The sequence below is a fragment of the Oncorhynchus tshawytscha genome, linkage group LG33 (genome assembly GCF_018296145.1).
Source record: "Oncorhynchus tshawytscha isolate Ot180627B linkage group LG33, Otsh_v2.0, whole genome shotgun sequence".
NCBI lineage: Eukaryota > Metazoa > Chordata > Actinopteri > Salmoniformes > Salmonidae > Oncorhynchus > Oncorhynchus tshawytscha.
Genome location: NC_056461.1, coordinates 38,097,010 through 38,119,185, shown reverse-complemented (window position 1 = coordinate 38,119,185; position 22,176 = coordinate 38,097,010). Strand labels below are relative to the sequence as shown.

The following is a 22,176-nucleotide window of genomic DNA, read 5'->3' as shown; positions in this document are numbered from 1 at the left end:
AATGTGCTGGTCAATGAGGTATAAACTCAAACTCATAAACTTACATTCACTTTCTTTGTTAAAATGGATCTGACTTTAGGCACTCATGTCAGTTGGCTCTCATTTGATATTTTAGTCATTTAGCTGACGCTCTTATCCAGAGCCACTTACAGTAGTGAGACCATACATTTTCATACTGGTCCCCTGTGGGAATTAAATGAGCCACACGGGACTCTCCTCTGATAATCGGAGGACCTTTATTTATAATCAGCTCCTATTCTATTATAGGTAGAAAAGCTCCAGCAGGCGTACAACTACATTCGGATGCCCTCCAACTGCCTGCTCACCTGTGGGGAAACATACAAACTCTGCTGTGATTCTACTGAGAAAAATAAGATACAACCTTTGGTACAATAAATGTTTCCATAAATGTCTTAGATCATCATGTATTTGTGAACCCCCATTGAATGTGACATTGATCATACCAAGTTGACACGATAAAATGTTTTTTGAAAATGTGAGCTGTGCTGAATGCTAGTTTGAGCAATTTTGATTGACATTTCAAGGCTCTGGATGGAGCGTTGATGTTGACTCTACATGTGCTGTGTTTCAGACGGAAATGTTTTGGCGTGACTACGGCCCCAACTACCACCCCACCTTCCAGGTGCTCCTTGGATCAGACACAGAGGATGTGGAGCTACGGCTCCTGAAGAGTGGGGTGAGGAGGTATGGATGCGTGATGTACCACTAATAGGTAAGTTATTCTTTAAACCCATCCAGCCCCTTAAACACTTTTAGGGACGCTGGTGTAATGACACTAACCAGCATTGCTTACAAATAGGTTGTAAAAAAAAAAAGTAACAGTTTTGAGCAGTATTTTTACACACGACTGTGAATTTCAAGGAGCTCGCCATTCAAGGAGTTTGCAGGGGTTGGTCTGAAGGGTGATCCATTGAGGGGATTCAATCATGATCATGCTGTCCGGGGTGCCCGGAAGGTGGAGTTTGCACTGGGTGAAAAATGTTCCGCAACCCAAATTCATCACAGAAAATTTATATGTCATATCTCACAATCAAATGTAGTATTTCCGCTGTGACAGAACATATATTTTTCATTATTCCACAAAGTTCTATCCAGTGCTGCAGTGTGTGGGGCACTGTATAACCTGGTGACGTAGCTCACGTTAGCTCTACCAAAGTGAGAGAGGTGCTCACTTTGACAGACAGACATAGTCTAGTCTGCACACCGGATATTACATTTTTGGACTAGGCCTAAAAAAAAATGTAGGGGAAGAAGCCTTTGAGTCTCCTGAACTGCCACCGCAGGCCTACACAGCACAGCCATTGGTTAGGCAGCAGAAAAAAGGTTTTGATCAGCAACAGCAGAGCAGGCCGGGGCTCAGGTTGGAATATCCATTGCGGTGTGTAATGCAGCCTAGTTTTTTTCACACCATCCCAGCAGCGCAAAAGACTTGAGAAGGAAGTACATTTTCTTAGAAATATAACTTTGCTCTTTGCTTCTCCGAGCAGGCACTTCATATAGCCTAGCCTGTAGCCTATAGATCATGTGAGTGAGACCACAATAAATAACCTATAGGGGCAATAGATGTTGGGACCCAGGAGAGTCAGAGATGAGGGGTGGCATCGGGCAAACATCGATATTTGCCCGATGCAATTTGACCATGAAGGCCTGATTTACACAGTCTCCTCTGAAGGCCTGATTCACACAGTTGTTGTTGAGATGTGTTTGTTACTTGAACTCTGTAAAGCGTTTATTTGGGAAATGTAGAAAATAGTACAGATAAAGAAAAAGGTCTGGTACTGTATATACAATGTAGAAATAGTAAAAATAAAGAAAAACCCTTGAATGAGTAGCTGTGTCCAAACTTTTGACTGGAACTGTATATTTAGCCAAATAAGCAACTAATACTAAAACGTCATCAATTACAAATTACATGACTCTCCCCTTGCCTAGGTAAAAAAATTACGAAACCTTCCCCTTGACTGAAATTGAAAAAGCATGACCCTCCTCCATTTTCCTCCAGGTCCCCATTCTGTACATTTCGAACCATCCATTAGGAATTTATACACATTTTTGAAATGTGCCGTTATTCCCCTTTAAGCACTTGGAGTAATGAGTAGGGTTCTGTTTTTTCACATGCAAAAGTGATTGCTTTTGATAAACACGCTTTATCTGCCTTCCCAATGAAAACTAGTTTGAAAACTCTAACATATACACGATATATACAAAAGTATGTTGACAAGCCTTCAAATGAATGAATTTGGCTATTTCAGCCACACCTGTTGCCGAGAGGTGTACACATTCAGCACACAGCCATGCAATCTCCATAGACAAACATTGGCAGTAGAATGGTCTTACTGAAGAGCTCACTGACTTTCAACGAGACCGCATCATAGCATGCCACCTTTCCACCAAGTCAGTTTGTCAAATTTCTACCCTGTTAGTGGAAACATCTAGGAGCAACAACGGCTCAGCCGTGAAGTGGAAGGCCACACAAGCTCACACAATGGAACTCCTGAGTGCTGAAGCACGTAGCGTGTAAAAATGGCCTGTTCTCGGTTTCAACACTCACTACCGAGTTCCAAACGCGTTCTCTGAAGTGATGAATCACGCTTCACCATCTGGCAGTCCAACGAACAAATCTGGGTTTGGCAGATGCCAGGAAAACCCCATCGAACACCTTTGAGATGAATTGAAACGCTGACTGCGAGCCAGGCCTAATCGCCCAACATCAATGCCTGACCTCACTAATGTTTTTGTAGCTGAATGGAAGCAAGTCCCCTCAGCAATGTTCCAACATCTAGTGGAATGACTTCCCAGAGGAGTGGAGGCTGTTATTGCAGCAAAGGGGGACCAACTCCATATTAATGCCCATGATTTTTGAGATGTTCGACGAGCAGGTGTCCACATACTTTTGGTCATGTAGTGTATTTTATGGAAAAGAGATAGTGTATGTTTCTGAATGATGTATTATGCTGCCTTGTTGACAATATGACGAGTGGTGAAGATTACTGTTTGATATGAGCAGGGCGTGCCTTCCTCACTGGCTTCACCCGGTGCAACCCGGGGCAGCTTTATCAAATCCCTTCAGCATGTCATTGCCCCCGCTTTTATTGAGAAGACTTTCACCAGCTACTGAAATGCACCTTTTGTTAAGTAAATCAGGTAATAAATAAGGTGCTATGGAGGCTGGAGTGGGTCTTTTTTAAATACAATTCAATTTTTAGCTTACTCTGATTGTCTGGGTGATTGTTCCTTATAACTCTGAATTTTAAACAAACTTTCCAAGGGAATGTATTATTAAAACAGACTTTGCAGACGTGGGTCTGCTGCAGGTGTTTGGCATGTCACCCTCTCTCCTCTACACCTCATGGCAAAATAATAGTCCCTCCACATGCCAAGCAAGGGATAACTTGTGGGGACCTTTATTTTGAAAGAGAGGAAGAGGGTCTGCAGCAGACCCACATTTGGAAAGTCTATTTAATAATACTTTCCTGTGGATATTTTTTCAAAAATTGAGAATCATAAGGACCAAATGTACCTTAATTCAACATTTTGGCTTGTAGAGGTCATGAGAGTAAACTTCCCAAGCAATTTAACTATACTGAACAAAAATATAAATGTAACTTGCAACCATTTCTAAGATTTTACTGAGTTACAGTTCATATAAGGAAATCAGTCAATTGAAATAAATGAATTAGGCCTTAATAGAGAAATTAACATTAAATTCTCTGGCAACAGCTCTGGTGGACATTTCTGCAGTCAGCATACCAATTGCACACTCCCTCAAAACTTGAGACGTCTGTGGCATTGTGCTGTGTGACAAAACTACATATTTTAAAGTGGCCTTTTATTGTCCCCAGCACAAGAGGCTCCTGTGTAATGATCATGTTGTTTAATCAGCTTCTTGATATGCCACACCTGTCAGGTGGATGGATTATCTTGGCAAAGGAGAAATGCTCACTAACAGGGATGTAAACAAATTTGTGGCCAAAATAGGGAACATTTCTGTGATTTCTTTTGATTTCAGCTCAGGAAACATGGGACCAACAATTTATATGTTGCGTTGATATTTTTGTTTAGTAATAAATTGTTTCAGACCGTGAAAACAATTGCTATCACAGTCTGATGAATGAAACTACCAGCCCCTTTACAATGTGAACGTAATATATAGTGAATTATCTACACGTAAATGTAGAAGGTATTTTCCATCCCCCAGATACTGTGTTGATTGGTGGGCTGGAGGTCAGTGCTGTGGATCAGCTGCGTTTTGTGCGTCCGAAGTTTGTGGAAAATGTGACAGAACCTACTATTAAACGTCTCCTAGATGGGCTGCTGCAGAAGAAAGTGGTCAATGACGATGAAAAAGACTCCGTGAATGTGATAGCTGAGAGGGCAGACAAGGCACGTGCCATCATCGACATGGTGCTGAAGAAAGGAATTAATGCATGTCTGATTTTAAAAACACTTCTGTGTGAATTTGATCCATTTTTCTTCTCAGACCTGTGTTTGAGCTAGAACATTGTTGGAGTATGAGACAGCCTGTTAAAAATGGCCATGACCCAGCATGAGTGTACAAGACTATCACTGTACTCTGTGACAAATCTCTGTTAACAATGTTCCTTTAGGGAAAGTATTCATGTTTGGATCATGTTTTAGAGCGTCTGCTAAATTACGAAAAATGTACATGTAAAAATGTAAAGTACAGTGTATTGTTGGTAGTGTTTACCAAAATGTACATGTAAAAATGTAAAGTACAGTGTATTGTTGGTAGTGTTTACCAAAATGTACATGTAAAAATGTAAAGTACAGTGTATTGTTGGTAGTGTTTACCAAAATGTACATGTAAAAATGTAAAGTACAGTGTATTGTTGGTAGTGTTTACCAAAATGTACATGTAAAAATGTAAAGTACAGTGTATTGTTGGTAGTGTTTACCAAAATGTACATGTAAAAATGTAAAGTACAGTGTATTGTTGGTAGTGTTTACCAAAATGTACATGTAAAAATGTGTATTGTTGGTAACCAAAATGTACAGTGTATTGTTTGGTAGTGTTTACCAAAATGTACATGTAAAAATGTAAAGTACAGTGTATTGTTGGTAGTGTTTACCAAAATGTACATGTAAAAATGTAAAGTACAGTGTATTGTTGGTAGTGTTTACCAAAATGTACATGTAAAAATGTAAAGTACAGTGTATTGTTGGTAGTGTTTACCAAAATGTACATGTAAAAATGTAAAGTACAGTGTATTGTTGGTAGTGTTTACCAAAATGTACATGTAAAAATGTAAAGTACAGTGTATTGTTGGTAGTGTTTACCAAAATGTACATGTAAAAATGTAAAGTACAGTGTATTGTTGGTAGTGTTTACCAAAATGTACATGTAAAAATGTAAAGTACAGTGTATTGTTGGTAGTGTTTACCAAAATGTACAAATTGTAAATAATCCACATGGAAGATGTCAAAATGACCACTCTCGGGGTATATGTGTGCGAGCCACAAAATTCTGGTGCTAGAGAAAAAAAAAGAAGAGTGTCAACATGCACTCGACACGTGTGTCACGCCCTGGTCAAAGTATTTTGTGTTTATCTTTATGTATTTGGTCAGGCCAGGGTGTGGCATGGGGTTTTTGTAATTGTGGTGTGTTTGTCTTGGGGTTTTGGTGGTGGTATTGGGATTGTAGCTTAGTGGGTTGTCTAGCAAGGTCTATGGCTGTCTGGAGTGGTTCTCAATCAGAGGCAGGTGCTTATCGTTGTCTCTGATTGGGAACCATATTTAGGCAGCCATATTCTTTGAGTTTGTCGTGGGTGATTGTCCTTAGTGTCTTACTTGTACTCTCTGTTAGTTTGCACTAGATAGGCTGTTTTCGGTTTTCATTACGTTTATTGTTTTGTAGTGTTTAGTGTTTAGTGTTTAGTCGTGTTTACGTTTTTTTGTTTAATAAATATGGATCGCAATCGACACGCTGCAGTTTGGTCCGACTCTCCTTCATCACCACTAGAAAACCGTTACAACGTGATTACTTCCTGGCTGCCATTTTGTACATTGTTATAGTCCAGCCAGCCAAATGGACCATATTTTAAAGGGATTGATATTTATTGATATTTTAGCTTTTTGTTTGTAAACTTATGTTTGTGAATTAAAAGCCTTCCATTATTATAATTTTTTATTTTCTTAAAATATATCCTAGTTTTTATTGTTTGATTCTTTGTGTTTATGGATATGTTGACAGAACTGTAAAAAGTAAAAACCATGACATTTTATTGTGTGATTGATTTGATATATTTTTAAGGACATTGACTATATTTTACAGCTATATTATAAGGAGCACTGTCCAATAAATTCCTGACATGTTATGTAAATATTGAAGTTTTTAACTATTAGAAAAATGTACAGGGGTGGGGGAGGAGAGATAGAGAAGAGGCAGATTCTTGGGCAGTAAGAATAAAGCTCCTACCTTGTAACATCCCACCTGTCCCTGGACTCTGACACCAAGAGTTTTTATTGTATTGTGTATAATATTTTTACTTTTCAATTGTTGCACTTTCACAGTTCAGTCTGTGAAATAATTATCCAAAACAAATGTATTAAAGAACTGTAATTGATTGTGCAAATACTGTAAATTCACTTGGATATTGCAAATATAAAAAGAAACAGTTGGAAAGAAAGGCGACCCTGGTTTGGTGTGTTTCTTCATAGTGTTTCTTGATGTCAGATGTAAAAAGTCCTGACCCTTTTTAGGCTCGCTATCATTCATTTTACATGAAAATCTAAATCTGACTGTTTGAATAGCTCTAACTTTTTCAGGGGCTATGTATGAAATGAAAATGTATGTAACTTGAATATAAGACAGATCCAAGGAATTTCCACAAAACCTACACACAAGAATATCTCATTATATTTATCTACAAAGTTTTACAGTGTTCTGTGTCAATTAATTGGTTAGAGCACTCAGAGGAATGAGAAAGCATTTGATGAAACCATTATAAACATTCTAAAACATTTGAAACCAATATTGATCTAAACATGAAAGACATTTAAGAAAACGACTACAAAGGTTAAATCTAAAAAGCCATCCAAACATCATGGTATTAAAACACGTGTTCATTTCAGATCTGATTCGTTTTTACACACATTATGACAAAAACACACAACCGCATGTAATGGATAACACACTGCTAAGGGATTTAGAAGGACTTGAAATAAATCCATTCATCTAAGCTAGTGTGTGTCTGTAATTTGTTGTGAGGGATCTGGTGTTTGAATCAAGTCCCTCCAGTACCAGTTAGGATTGCAGCTGAAGAGTGAAAGCCATATTTCCTCCATGCTGGTGTAGCCATCTGTCTCTGTCCAGCGCAGTCAGTCTGTGTGGCTCCTATTCAACTGTGAGGGCCATCCTCTGTGCCTCCCCATACCTCTCTCCTAAGGTTGGGATGGGTACCTGGCATTGGGTCCCTGCCGTGAGGACTGGTCCTTTCAAAGCAAACAGCATTCACAGGAGTGATGGGGTAGATTTGTTTGCAAGGTGCAGGTGGAGTTGTACACTCCAATATGGGAACACTAGTGAGCCTGTTCGTCAGAATCAATGATTTATTTCTCACCGTATAGATAAAAGCAGCAACATTTGTCCATCCGGTAGGTGTTGAGTGCATTTGCTGCTGTTTTCCGTTTGTCACCAGTCTCTCCTCTTTGTGTGCATGATATCCTTCTTGTAAGTCATCTCTAAACTAAAAAAAAACTAGTTTTCTTTTCATATGCAAAAAGTACAAAATATTGATTGTGATAGACCCACAATCTAAATTCCAATACGAAAAACTCAATATATTAAATTAGAATTGGCAACAACAACAAAAAACAACACTTGAGTTTTATTTGAAAAATATATATCGATATGTACAGATCCCAGGTCCCGGGTCAGTCATCACTGAAAAAGAGCAAAAGCAGAGACACACATTCACTAGCAGGCAAATAATACTGTACAATGACACCGTACACTATGTACAATGACACCGTACACTATGTAAGATGACACCGTACACTATGTAAGATGACACTGTACACTATGTAAGATGAAATATAAGTTCTTAAACACCCCTAAAGGCGTCTGAATGGTTCCCAACAGTTCGTGCATACATTATGACAACAGTTTGTGCATACATTATGACAACAGTTCGTGCATACATTATGACAACAGTTCGTGCATACATTATGACAACAGTTTGTGCATACATTATGACAACAGCTCGTGCATACATTATGACAACAGTTCGTGCATACATTATGACAACAGTTCGTGCATACATTATGACAACAGTTCGTGCATACATTATGACAACAGTTCGTGCATACATTATGACAACAGTTCGAGCATACATTATGACAACAGTTCGTGCATACATTATGACAACAGTTCGTGCATACATTATGACAACAGTTCGTGCATACATTATGACAACAGTTCGTGCATACATTATGACAACAGTTTGTGCATACATTATGACAACAGTTCGTGCATACATTATGACAACAGTTCGTGCATACATTATGACAACAGTTCGTGCATACATTATGACAACAGTTTGTGCATACATTATGACAACAGTTCGTGCATACATTATGACAACAGTTCGTGCATACATTATGACAACAGTTCGTGCATACATTATGACAACAGTTCGTGCATACATTATGACAACATTTTGTGCCGTTTTTGTTCTTTATGGTATTCAGCAAGGGTTTTTCGGCTGTTTGTGCACAGAAATGTTTTCTCGAGGCAAGCCGAAGTCTACGCCCCTTCGCCGGTCATTGGTCAACAGTAGGGATTCTTCGATGAAGTCTACGCCCCTTCGTCGGTCATTGGTCAACAGTAGGGATTCTTTCGATGAAGTCTACGCCCCTTCGTCGGTCATTGGCCAACAGTAGGGATTCTTCGATGAAGTCTACGCCCCTTCGTCAGTCATTTGTCAACAGTAGGGATTCTTCGATGAAGTCTACGCCCCTTCGTCGGTTATTGGTCAACAGTAGGGACTCTTTCGATGAAGTCTACGCCCTTCGTCGGTCATTGGTCAACAGTAGGGATTCTTTCGATGAAGTCTACGCCCCTTCGTCGGTCATTGGTCAACAGTAGGGATTCTTCGATGAAGTCTACGCCCCTTCGTCAGTCATTTGTCAACAGTAGGGATTCTTCGATGAAGTGTTTGTTGTCATTCAACGAGAGACGACTCGTTTTCATACAAATTTTTTCATATAAAAATACTGCACCAAACATCTTAGTTAGATGTAAAATTGGGCGACTAAGATCTCTTCGGCAAAAACGTCAAAATTAATGACAGATTTCTTGAGTTATCTTAGATGAATTCAGACTATTTTGAGGAAGTGTATACTGACTACGGCTTCTCAAGATGGAAAAGCAGTACTATTCCCGCTTTTTGTATTTTTTTAAGAGAAGGCCTTTTATAAGGGACTAAGCCAGGCACAGATGTTCACTTCCCTTAGCCGAGTTCTGCTAGGAGCGAACCGAACCTAGTATGCAGATACCTTAATACAGCCTAACACCCAAAAAGGGCTTCATAGAAGTAGTGTTGCTGTACAAACCTTATGCCAACATCCAGGTATGGGTAATCCATCCCGACCCTGGGGACAGAAAAGAAACACATGCAGTATTGCATCGCCAACAGATAAACACAGATGGTCTGTAACAACACAGGGCTAGGAGGAGGGATATCTAACAGCACACAGCAGTCATGCTGTCAAACCTTCCATTAAACTAATACCATGTTACAGTGGTTAAAAACAGTGACATCCCAGCTCATGATTCAGTAGCTGACGTAACATTGTAAAACACTGACAACATTACTTCACATAGGAGGAGCACAACACCGATGTCACAACATTACACACTACACCCACGGTGATAAGAGTTTAAACACTGTTTCTGTTCAGCTAGACTACAGGCAGGGACGAGCACATTCAGCACAGTAAAGGACAGGTAGCTCTGCTGCAGTGGTAGACATGCTGGCCCAGGTTATCATGTTTTGAGGATCTGACTATTGTGTTATGCCGCTAACATTAGACTACCAATTTCACTCTCTAGTTAGACATTAAGTATGTCTAACTAGGGAGTGAAAGGGGGCTAAGTATGTCTAACTAGGGAGTGAAAGGGGGCTAAGTATGTCTAACTAGGGAGTGAAAGGGGGCTAAGTATGTCTAACTAGGGAGTGAAAGGGGGCTAAGTATGTCTAACTAGGGAGTGAAAGGGGGGCTAAGTATGTCTAACTAGGGAGTGAAAGGGGGGCTAAGTATGTCTAACTAGGGAGTGAAAGGGGGGCTAAGTATGTCTAACTAGGGAGTGAAAGGGGGGCTAAGTATGGCTTCCACTGCATCACAGAAAGCAGGAAGACAGACAGGGGATGGGGTTAATGAGGGGTGGAGGACAGAAAGACAGAAAGCAGAAATACTATACCAGGGGGCAAGGGGCGCCTGAGGGTTGCCCCGCCTCCCCAGGGTGTTCTCCACCCCCATTGGTGCCCTGTCAGCAAGAGCCATTCCGAAAATGTCACTCCTTCATTCAATTGATACAGTACTGTGTATACTGTCTGTCTATAGCCACGTACTCAAGTCCTGACCTCAGTCATACACACATCTCAGTCATATATAAACATTTCCATTATGTAAACATCTCATATACCTATAAATATCTACACTCCAATGAAACCTAATAATTGTGTTATTTAGAGAAAGAAAGGTTTGAATGAAAAGGCAGTGTTAGAGTGAAGCGTGAGCGGAGAGGAGACAGGAAGAAGTGTCATTACCACAGGACAGGGCTGGTCCAGTCCAGGAGGGCCTTGCTCGCCCTTCTGTCCCTTCAGTCCCTTCTTTCCCAGCATCCCCCTGTCACCCTGAGAGAGAAGAGAGACAAAACAATAATATATCATAATTAGGGCTATTAGAGTTATTCAGTTAACTTAAGTTAACCTTTTGTCATTTTAGTGCATAATAAAAAATATATATATTACATAGTCTGAAAACATCTAAAATACACTGAAAATATCCAAAATACATCATCTATACAAATAAAAACAACAATGTGATGTCAAAACAAGTGGACATTGATGTTGAAGAAATTATGCTTCCTGATTTTGCTAACCGTTACTTTGGAAAAAATCAAGACGTCACTTTTCTTGTAATGATTTTTGTAATTTGAGCAAATTCTGAATTTGGAATCTTCGTGATTAATCAAAGCAAATCCTGCGATTAACTAGATACATTGTTTTTCATCATTGGGCAGCCCTAATAATAATAATATATGCAATTTAGCAGACGCTTTTATCCAAAGCGATTTACAGTCTGGGCTGCATACATGTTTTAGGTATGGGTGGTCCAGGGAATCAAATCTACTATCCAAGGGTAGCATGAGCCGTGCTCTACCAACTGAGTTACAGAGGCCCACAGAGGAGTCTCTCATCGAGCATTCCTTTCTTCTCCAGATGACACTATAACTAAATAATCCTCCAACTCCTCCCCTCGACACCCACCCCAAAACTACGTAACCAGCACTTGCACTTGACCCCCTTTCTAGCTCTGACTCTACTGATCAAATCAAATCAAATCCAATTGTATTTGTCACATGCACCGAATACAACAGGCGTGTGATGCTTACTTACTGGCCCTAACCAACAATGCAGTTAAAAAACAAAATATGAATAAGAAATAAAAGTAACAAATAATTAAAGAGCAGCAGTAAAATAACAATAGCAAGACTATATACAGGGGGTACCGGTACAAAGTCAATGTGTGGGGGCACCGGTTAGCTACGTTATTGAGGAAAAATGCTCTTTGCTTGTGATATGTGGATGTCCCACCTAGCTATCTTAAGATGAATGCACTAACTGTAGTGGCTCTGGATAAGAGCTTCTGCTAAATGACTCACATGTAAATGACTAATGTTAGGTAATAGAAGATGAATAAACACAGCCACAGTAGCCACTGTTGTGCCTGATACCCACCTTGTCTCCTCTGCCCCCCCTCTCCCCCTTTTGTCCCATCAGCCCGGGGAAACCCTGAAAGAGGTGGTGGTTAATGAAGTGACTTTAAGAGACTAGTTGTTAGTGTCACAAAAAAACAAACAATTTGGTCCCCATAAGAATACAGTTGAAGAGCCTTGTCATAGCTGTTCCACTCCGTATTTAATCTTGCTCTTGTGACTGACAGGGTTCAAACCAGCTGTCCTGCATGTCACAAGACTGTGTCAAAGAGAGGAACAGAAGGCACATCGCTTATAGACAAAATTTGAACCGCCAAATTCATAGGAATAAAATAAATGAAACATGCCATGATGGCTCCAGAGGCCGCCAGAAGCTTCTGTTTACCACAGAGACCATTTCATTCTATCTGTACTCCTCTACTTTTCCTGGCTGGCAAAGTACCAAGATGTTGTCTCTGGTTTTCAATCTGAATTTAGAGTACTGAATTTGAAAACTGAATTTGAATGCATTTGAGAAGTTGAAATTATGACATTTTGATAAACTTTAATTATACCATAGTTTGTAAACTTGATACACAGAAAATTTATGCAATATCTACCATATTGAAACTGAATATTCAATTAAATGTAAATTGAATGATTAAACTGAATGCAATATTCACTCAACTCAGTTTCAAATCAAAGTTAATTTATGAATTAAATTATTTAATTTGTGCAATACAAATTCTAAAATATTAAATTCAATAGCCTAATACAAATTCTAAATTATGGAATTCAAATGCAATTTAAGGTTGGCATGGAAATCCCTCCATAGAAATGTGACAGATTTAGACATACTTACATCTAATCCCGGCAATCCTTGCTCTCCCTGTTGAAGAAATTAAATATGATCAAATTCATTCAGAAGCAGCTTACTTTGGAAAATGTACCTGTCTCTGAAGGGTCTCTGACATCCTGTCCTCTCTGATTCAGAGGGGTTGGGTTAAATGTGGAAGACATCTTTCAGTTGAATGCATTCAGTTGTACAACTGACTAGGTATACCCCTTTCTCATTCTCTTTCCATTCCCACAAAAACAGGGCATGAAAAATGCTTCTAACCTTTCCCCCTTTGGTGCCAGGGAGACCAACCAACCCTGTAGAACCTGGAAGACCCTGGGTACCCTGTGTGCAGAAATAGAGTAATCACTTATGTTATCCGTAACATGATATGCAGCAGGGGTTAGGGACAATTCTGAATTGAGTTGCGAATTGTTCTTTAATTCCTATTAAATTCTTGAATATGACTTTGGAATTCGGAAATTGATTTCAATTCAATAAAATTCAATGAAATTGAAATGACTATTTATTCTACATTCAACCATACATATGTTTCTTTTGACATACTGTATGTGACCAGTAATATGTAAAACTTATCGATGAAACATTTGACTTTTAAAGATGAATTCTCTCTAAATTAATTACACATAATTACATATTCTAAGATACTTTTTTTATGTTTACAATTAATTGACACATTATAATTCAGTTCCACCTTATTAAATTTGAAATAAAATACATTTCCCAGATTGCATCAAACACTTCAGAATGGGAGGGATCAACCTAATCTCACATATATTAATATATAACGTGTGACACGTTTCAGTTGTAAATCAAATGGTGTCTGTATTCTTTGCAGTAATAAGTGTAAGATGCTTTTGGTAAAAGATTAGTCAAAGGAATGATAACGTTATGCTTCATGTCTCAGCAGAATAGATTTACATTCAGTTCTATTTCCTTTAACTCAAATTCAATTCTAATTCTGCTTCCTGTGGGGTGTGTCCATTTCAAATTAGTATTTCAAATTATGGATTGAATTGAATTAAATTCCCGAAATTCCTGAATTGACCCTAACCCTGATATGCAGTCTGAGTGAGACGGAAAAGGAAATATTTACCCTTAACCCAGGAGGACCTTTGTCGCCTGCATCTCCCTTATCTCCTTTCACTCCCTCACCTGGTTCCCCCTGTGAGACATTGACAAAAACACAATTTCAAGCTGGTGCTTACATTTTTCCTTGTGAATTGCAATCCATCTTGTCTCTGACTTTCTATAAATACACATTTCATTCACTATTCTCCACCCAGCATTTCATTATCTAGTAGGGCTAAAGTTTGAATGACAGGGCATTCTAGTGCAGCTTCAGTAACCTAAAGAACCCGGTGTTGTTTTGTTTTAGGGGCGGGAGGAGATCAGAGCCCTGACTATCTCACCTTGGGGCCAGGCCTTCCATCAAGTCCCTGAAAAACACCATTTCTTACGTCATTCTCTTTGTAAACACTGTTCATCACAAGAGCCTATAACAGAACATATAGCATTAAATAAACATGAACAGCATTGGAGATGTACTAGGTTCCTCTGAGAACAAGTTGAGGTTATGGAGTGTTGGTCAAGGATCTAAGTTATTTGCTGAGAGAATATATATAGAGAGAGTTTAAGCTTTTGATATTCCCCTATAATATATAATATAAGCCATTTAGCAGACGCTTTTATCCAAAGCGACCTACAATCACGAGTGTATACATTTTAAGTAAGGTTGGTCCCAGGAATTTAACCAACTATCCTGGCGTTGCAAGCGCCATGCTCTACCAACTAGGCTACAGAGGACCCCCTATCATTAAGAAGACAGAGGGACCAGTTACCCACCATGAAACCCTGGGGCCCGGGAGGCCCTGGAGGGCCTGGGATAGAGATCCTCTGGGCCTGGAGCAGAGAGCATTAGTGTTAAGATAACCAGACGTTACACAATCATATAACACAACAAGACCTTGGTGAGGTATCACACTTAACAGATACAAGTTTGGAATCTAAACCGTTACTGACCAGACTGTCCTCAAACCTTGAATCCCCTCGCTCTCCCTTTTTCCGTCAGCTCCCTAAGAGAAAAAAATACACCATATGGACAAAAGGCAGGGGGATAGTAGACTTCTGTGCCATGCCCATAGCCCATTGGGTGTCCATCAGGAGACAGCTCATATCACACTTACCGCAAGCCCAGTTTGGCCCATCAGGCCTCGCTCTCCCTTCTCCCCTGCCACTCCAGGCATCCCATCATCACCTCTATCCCCTTTGGCTCCCTATAAGAGAGGAGGCGCAACATGACGCCGATAGCACTGAGGAACGCTGCTCATTGATTTCATAGTACAAGAATAATTAGTCATTACAGGTCATGCCATATTGTTACTTTGCCATTGTAATTGTTTGTAAGCTTGTGTAGTCTAAAATGAAACTATGATCGTATGCTATCCATTTGTTGTTTTTATGCTGTTCTTTGTTTGCCATTTTAATATTTGAGAATTAACCAATGATATTAGGCCACTCTTGGCCATGATTACAGACACCTGTGTCTATTGACACTATATAAACGAGTCCTCCCGCAGTCTTTGTGATTATACCCTGATGAAGACAGCTTGGCTGTCGAAATGTTGGTAATTACATTTTTGCATCTGAGCTCCTAGAGTGTGAGGCTCTCTTTTATTTTCAAATTTACCTTATCCCCATCAGCTCCAGGTGCACCAGGTGAGCCTGAATCTCCCTGTTGGCATGAAGGACACAGGTAAACATGAGAAGGGGAAACATGAGGAGACAGGTAAACAGGAGGACCACTCGGACACCTCTTCAAACACAACTAACTCTCACCTTTGACCCTTGGCCTCCTGGGGGCCCTGGTGGCCCTGGGAGACCCTGCAGGAAAAGAAAAGGAAAGTGAGAATACACACTGCACAGGGGACTGTTACACAGAATGTATATCTAGACAAATATTATGGCGTGAGGGAAACTTTTAACAATAAATAAAATGGTATATTCTAAATTTGTGGGGTTGTAATGGAAAGCAGAATGTTGTTTTTGATCAACACAAAAAGGACCCAATATAGAACTCACCTGAACGACTTGGCCAAGGCCGATGTTGTCATAGGAGCCAGGAACAGCCTTCTCTCCTGGTAAGCCCTGCAGAGGGAGACACAGACAAACACACAGAAACAAATGAATGAATAAAGATAAATAAAGGTATTGGAAGGGGGTCTCCTGTCTCCCCCTTCTCCCCCTGTGTCTCCTCTCCCCCGTCTCCCCGTTCTCCCCCTGTGTCTCCTCTCCCCCCGTCTCCCCGTTCTCCCCCTGTGTCTCCTCTCCCCCTTCTCCCCCTGTGTCTCCTCTCCCCGTTCTCCCCTGTGACTCCTCTCCCCCTTCTTCCCCTGTGTCTCCTCTCCCCGTTCTCCCCTGTGTCTCCTCTCCCCCTTCTCCCCCTGTGTCTCCTCTCCCCCCGTCTCCACGTTCTCCCCCTGTGTCTCCTCTCCCCGTTCTCTCCCTGTGTCTCCTCTCCCCTGTTCTCCCCCTGTGACTCCTCTCCCCCTTCTCCCCCTGTCTCCTCTCCCCCTTCTCCCCCTGTGTCCCCATTCTCCCCCTGTGTCTCCTCTCCCCCTTCTCCCCTGTGTCTCCTCTCCCCGTCTCCCCCTGTGACTCCTCTCCCCCGTCTCCCCGTTCTCCCCTTGTGTCTCCTCTCCCCGTCTCCCCCTGTGTCTCCTCTCCCCATTCTCCCCCTGTGACTCCTCTCCCGCGTCTCCCCATTCTCCCCCTGTGTCTCCTCTCCCCCTTCTCCCCTGTGTCTCCTCTCCCCGTTCTCCCCCTGTGTCTCCTCTCCCCCCGTCTCCACGTTCTCCCCCTGTGTCTCCTCTCCCCCGTCTCCACGTTCTCCCCCTGTGTCTCCTCTCCCCCCCGTCTCCCCGTTCTCCCCTGTGACTCCTCTCCCCGTTCTCCCCCTGTGTCTCCTCTCCCCCCTTCTCCCCCTGTGTCTCCTCTCCCGTTCTCCCCCTGTGTCTCCTCTCCCCCCGTCTCCACGTTCTCCCCCTGTGTCTCCTCTCCCCCCGTCTCCACGTTCTCCCCCTGTGTCTACTCTCCCCCGTCTCCCCGTTCTCCCCTGTGTCTCCTCTCCCCCTGTGACTCCTCTCCCCCGTCTCCCCGTTCTCCCCCTGTGTCTCCTCTCCCCTTCTCCCCCTGTGTCTCCTCTCCCCGTTCTCCCCCCTGTGTCTCCTCTCCCCCTTCTCCCCATTCTCCCCCTGTGTCTCCTCTCCTCCTTCTCCCCCTGTGTCTCCTCTCCCCCTTCTCCCCCTGTGTCTCCTCTCCCCGTTCTCCCCCTGTGTCTCCTCTCCCCGTCTCCCGTTCTCCCCTGTGTCTCCTCTCCCCCGTCTCCCCGTTCTCCCACCTGTGTCTCCTCTCCCCCTTCTCCCCCTGTGTCTCCTCTCCCCGTTCTCCCACCTGTGTCTCCTCTCCCCCTTCTCCCCCTGTGTCTCCTCTCCCCGTTCTCCCCCTGTGTCTCCTCTCCCCGTTCTCCCCCTGTGTCTCCTCTCCCCTTCTCCCCCTGTGTCTCCTCTCCCCGTTCTCCCCCTGTGTCTCCTCTCCCCCTTCTTCCCCTGTGTCTCCTCTCCCCGTTCTCCCCCTGTGTCTCCTCCTCTCCCCGTTCTCCCCCTGTGTCCCCGTTCTCCCCCTGTGTCTCCTCTCCCCGTTCCCCCTGTGTCTCCTCTCCCCGTTCTCCCCCTGTGTCTCCTCTCCCCCTTCTCCCCCTGTGTCTCCTCTCCCCGTCTCCCCGTTCTCCCCCTGTGTCTCCTCTCCCCCGTCTCCCCGTTCTCCCCTGTGACTCCTCTCCCCCTTCTCCCCTGTGTCTCCTCTCCCCTTCTCCCCGTTCTCTCCCTGTGTCTCCTCTCCCTGTTCTCCCCCTGTGACTCCTCTCCCCCTTCTCCCCCTGTCTCCTCTCCCCCTTCTCCCCCTGTGTCCCCGTTCTCCCCCTGTGTCTCCTCTCCCCCTTCTCCCCCTGTGTCTCCTCTCCCCGTCTCCCCCTGTGACTCCTCTCCCCCCGTCTCCCCGTTCTCCCCCTGTGACTCCTCTCCCGGGTCTCCCCCTTCTCCCCCTGTGTCTCCTCTCCCCCATCTCCCCGTTCTCCCCCTGTGTCTCCTCTTCCCCTGTGCCTCCTCTCCCCTTCTCCCCCTGTGTCTCCTCTCCCCCTTCTCCCCCTGTGTCTCCTCTCCCCCTTCTCTCCCTGTGTCTCCTCTCCCCCTTCTCCCCGTTCTCCCCCTGTGACTCCTCCCCCCCGTCTCCCCGTTCTCCCCTGTGACTCCTCTCCCCCTTCTCCCCGTTCTCCCCCTGTGACTCCTCTCCCCCTTCTCCCCGTTCTCCCCCTGTGACTCCTCTCCCCGTCTCCCCTTCTCCCCCTGTGTCTCCTCTCCCCGTCTCCCCGTTCTCCCCCTGTGACTCCTCTCCCCCTTCTCCCCCTGTGTCTCCTCTCCCCCTTCTCCCCGTTCTCTCCCTGTGTCTCCTCTCCCCTGTTCTCCCCCTGTGACTCCTCTCCCCCTTCTCCCCCTGTCTCCTCTCCCCCTTCTCCCCCTGTGTCCCCGTTCTCCCCCTGTGTCTCCTCTCCCCCTTCTCCCCCTGTGTCTCCTCTCCCCCGTCTCCCCCTGTGACTCCTCTCCCCCGTCTCCCGTTCTCCCCCTGTGTCTCCTCTCCCCGTCTCCCCCTGTGTCTCCTCTCCCGTTCTCCCCTGTGACTCCTCTCCCGGGTCTCCCCCTTCTCCCCCTGTGTCTCCTCTCCCCCATCTCCCCGTTCTCCCCCTGTGTCTCCTCTTCCCCTGTGCCTCCTCTCCCCCTTCTCCCCCTGTGTCTCCTCTCCCCGTTCTCCCCCTGTGTCTCCTCTCCCCTTCTCCCCCTGTGTCCCCCTTATCCCCCTGTGTCTCCTCTCCCCCCGTCTCCCCGTTCTCCCCCTGTGTCTCCTCTCCCCCTTCTCCCCCTGTGTCCCCCTTATCCCCCTGTGTCTCCTCTCCCCTGTCTCCCCCTTCTCCCCTGTGTCTCCTCTCCCCTGTCTCCCCCTGTGTCCCCCTTCTCCCCCTGTGTCCCCTTCTCCCCCCGTCTCCCCGTTCTCCCCCTGTGTCTCCTCTCCCCTGTCTCCCCCTTCTCCCCCTGTGTCTCCTCTCCCCCTGTCTCCCCCTTCTCCCCCTGTGTCTCCTCTCCCCTGTGTCTCCTCTCCCCGTCTCCCCGTTCTCCCCCTGTGACTCCTCTCCCCTTCTCCCCCTGTGTCCCGTTCTCCCCTGTGTCTCCTCTCCCCCTTCTCCCCCTGTGTCTCCTCTCCCCGTCTCCCCTGTCTCCTCTCCCCGTTCTCCCCCTGTGTCTCCTCTCCCCGTCTCCCCCTGTGTCTCCTCTCCCCGTTCTCCCCTGTCTCCTCTCCCCCTTCTCCCCCTGTGTCTCCTCTCCCCTGTCTCCCCCTGTGTCTCCTCTCCCCCTTCTCCCCCTGTGTCTCCTCTCCCCCGTCTCCCCTGTCTCCTTTCCCCGTTCTCCCCCTGACTCCTCTCCCCCGTCTCCCCGTTCTCCCCCTGTGTCTCCTCTCCCCGTCTCCCCCTGTGTCTCCTCTCCCCTTCTCCCCCTGTGTCTCCTCTCCCCCGTCTCCCCGTTCTCCCCTGTGTCTCCTCTTCCCCTGTGCCTCCTCTCCCCCTTCTCCCCCTGTGTCTCCTCTCCCCCTTCTCCCCCTGTCTCCCCCTTCTCCCCCTGTGTCTCCTCTCCCCCTGTGTCTCCTCTCCCCGTTCTCCCCCTGTCTCCTCTCTCCCTTTTCCCCCTGTGTCTCCTCTCCCCCTGTCTCCCCCTGTGTCTCCTCTCCCCCTGTCTCCCCCTTCTCCCCCTGTGTCTCCTCTCCCCCTTCTCCCCCTGTCTCCTCTCCCCCTTCTCCCCCTGTCTCCTCTCCCCTTCTCCCCCTGTCTCCCCATTCTCCCCCTGTGTCTCCTGTCCCCTCCTACATAGAGTGAATACATACAGTAAGACCTCAGCATGCCTGCCATTCCAGTGCATCCCCACTGAGCACATACTTCAGTTCAAACGCAGTTTTAAATGAGTTGTCAACTAATGTGCATTCAAAGAGAAATCAACAAATAACAATTGCAAATAAAATCAATTTCCCACCTTGATTCAACGTTATGACATTGACATTTATTGATAAAAATGTTGTGGAAACAACATTGATTCAACCAGTCTGTGCCCAGAGGGTCAATATTCAGTGCCGAATGTCTCAGGGTCATCGCTCTATGTAACATCAATCTTTTCATCTTTCAAGACATCTTTTTCCAAATTCCTCCTATATTTACCTTCATCCCTGGTAGTCCATCAAGGCCAGTCCTGCCCTGGTCACCAGCAGCCCCCTGCTCCCCCTGTCACAGATATGGAGATAGAGTGAGACTGGGCAAGAGAAGGGAGAGGAGGAGGAGGAGGAAGAGGAGGAAATAATACGATGTCACACCTTTAGCCCCGGAGACCCCTGTGATCCAGGCACGCCCTGCTGTCCATCCTCACCCTGCAAGACATTACATTCATGGAACATATTCATTAACCTGCAAGACATTATATATATTATTTTATTTTCATTGGGGAGTTTACATGTACAATATTCAGATGAATTTAAATTCATAATTCCATAATTAATCTAAAGACATTTAGATTATTGACATTAGATGATTGAAATGCATTAATGAATCACAGATGATTTAGGTTACATATATATATATATATATATATATATATATAATACATGTATACAGGTGTGGAAGTGTGTCTGCATGAGAAATGTAGATATTTGACCTTCTGTCCAGGAGGACCCATCAGTCCCTGTGTAAGGAGGACACGTTATCAGCATGATGTGTGGCATATACAGTCCACCTTATAATATCAGAAATAAACAAAGGCTTACCTCTAATCCATCGATTCCATCTTGACCAGGTGGACCCTGTGAAGAAAGCTCAAGGTCAATCATCCATCCAAATGTGAAGTAAGATCTAACTGATGAGCAGAGCAATTCCGTTGATCCTCCACAAGATGGCAGTATTTCACACAAATACATTAATAGTGTTGTTTTCCTCCAGTAAATTAGTGACGCGTTTCTGTTTCTGCTGCACCTACTGGGATGGTAGAGCAATTTGCATTTATAAAAAACAAACAACAAAAGCAAAATGATAATTCTTAATCCCCTCCTCTCAGTAGAAGGCCTACAGTACCCATACTCAAAAGGCAAACCGCAGGCCGAATCCTGACCCAGAATCAGGACCCACAAATATTGTTGCATTCTTTTGGATTTTGGTCGAGATTCAACTCCTTGTATCACATGAAAACACATAAGACATGAAAAATGTGTAGAATTGCAGGAAATGAGCTTTAGAACTGCGCATCTTTCTCTCTGCCAACAGGAGGGGTTTGAACCATTGGGGTCACATGGGTTGTGAGGTGGCCTAAGCAGAGAGCTCCTGTAAATTTCTAAATATTGTATTATTTTAATGTTGTTTATTTTGCAACTTAAATTTTTGTTAGCTTAGTAATTTTTGATTATTTATATATCGATTCAGCTGTGTCATAAGACTGGCAAGTCAGTTGTCTTGTCAAGATAGCCCAGAGGCTAGATTAGCACAGGCTTGGACATCACAGAGGCTTGCTGTAGTTTTGAGTGGATCTCTCACTCCAAAGTGGACAATCCCAATAAGTGATGTGCAGTGAGCCTCTGGCACCCAAGTGAAATCTAGCAGATGTAGTACCACTGGCTTCACCCAGGTGGGTATTACATGTTGTTTGAGGAGAATCTACCCACAGAGTCTGCAGAGAGGCTGGGAATGGCAGCCTCTCTGTCCCCCCCGTACTGGATGTGACCCCCTACTCAAGTCTGCTTCAAAAAAGCGCTATATAAAATACATCTATTATTATCTCTCCTACCAGTAAAAACGGAAGGGATCCTTGCCACTGCCTCGCTTTCCAACCAAGAATGAACTGAGGAGCAAACTGAAGTAGAGAGGAGATTCAGTAACTCTTGGAGGACAATGGAAGTAAATAAAAAGCATATTTTTGTTAAACCAACTAATCGTCTTTTGGCCTTTCTTCTCTCTCCTATCACAATATGTAGTGAGACGACTGTAGTGATAGGGATGAGAGGAGCAGAGCTGTCTTACTGTACCTGCTCTCCAGGGGGTCCTCTGGGCCCATCCTTCCCTGTGTTCCCAGGGGGTCCTCTGGGCCCTGGTGATCCAGGGGGCCCCGGGGGTCCAGGGGGGCCAGCCTGACCCTGGTCACCCTTTATGGACAGGGAGGGAGAAGTATGAGATGAAGTAACAATCCCAATTCCCACAGTATTATCAATCAAACAAGTT

At 44.4% G+C, this 22,176-nt stretch overlaps 1 protein-coding gene across 4 annotated transcripts in view; it reads right to left on the bottom strand.

Moving 5' to 3' along the window:
* Positions 1 to 12,823: 12,823 nt before the first annotated feature.
* The window catches only part of LOC112231416 (collagen alpha-1(XXIII) chain), a 106,356-nt gene continuing 97,003 nt past the window's right edge, over positions 12,824 to 22,176 (bottom strand). For 3 of the 4 annotated variants that reach the window (XM_042311296.1, XM_042311294.1, XM_042311297.1), the window contains 15 exons: positions 21,984 to 22,100; positions 20,736 to 20,771; positions 20,627 to 20,653; positions 20,289 to 20,342; positions 20,137 to 20,199; positions 15,903 to 15,968; positions 15,660 to 15,704; positions 15,511 to 15,555; positions 15,008 to 15,097; positions 14,844 to 14,896; positions 14,667 to 14,723; positions 14,234 to 14,260; positions 13,918 to 13,986; positions 13,083 to 13,145; positions 12,824 to 12,851 (listed from right to left, as the gene is read on the bottom strand). In XM_042311296.1, the coding sequence (XP_042167230.1) occupies positions 13,965 to 13,986; positions 14,234 to 14,260; positions 14,667 to 14,723; positions 14,844 to 14,896; positions 15,008 to 15,097; positions 15,511 to 15,555; positions 15,660 to 15,704; positions 15,903 to 15,968; positions 20,137 to 20,199; positions 20,289 to 20,342; positions 20,627 to 20,653; positions 20,736 to 20,771; positions 21,984 to 22,100 (702 nt within the window). In that variant the 3' untranslated portion in view covers positions 12,824 to 12,851; positions 13,083 to 13,145; positions 13,918 to 13,964. The remainder of the gene's footprint in view (positions 12,852 to 13,082; positions 13,146 to 13,917; positions 13,987 to 14,233; positions 14,261 to 14,666; positions 14,724 to 14,843; positions 14,897 to 15,007; positions 15,098 to 15,510; positions 15,556 to 15,659; positions 15,705 to 15,902; positions 15,969 to 20,136; positions 20,200 to 20,288; positions 20,343 to 20,626; positions 20,654 to 20,735; positions 20,772 to 21,983; positions 22,101 to 22,176) is intronic. The other variant, XM_042311295.1, reaches the window with a different exon arrangement.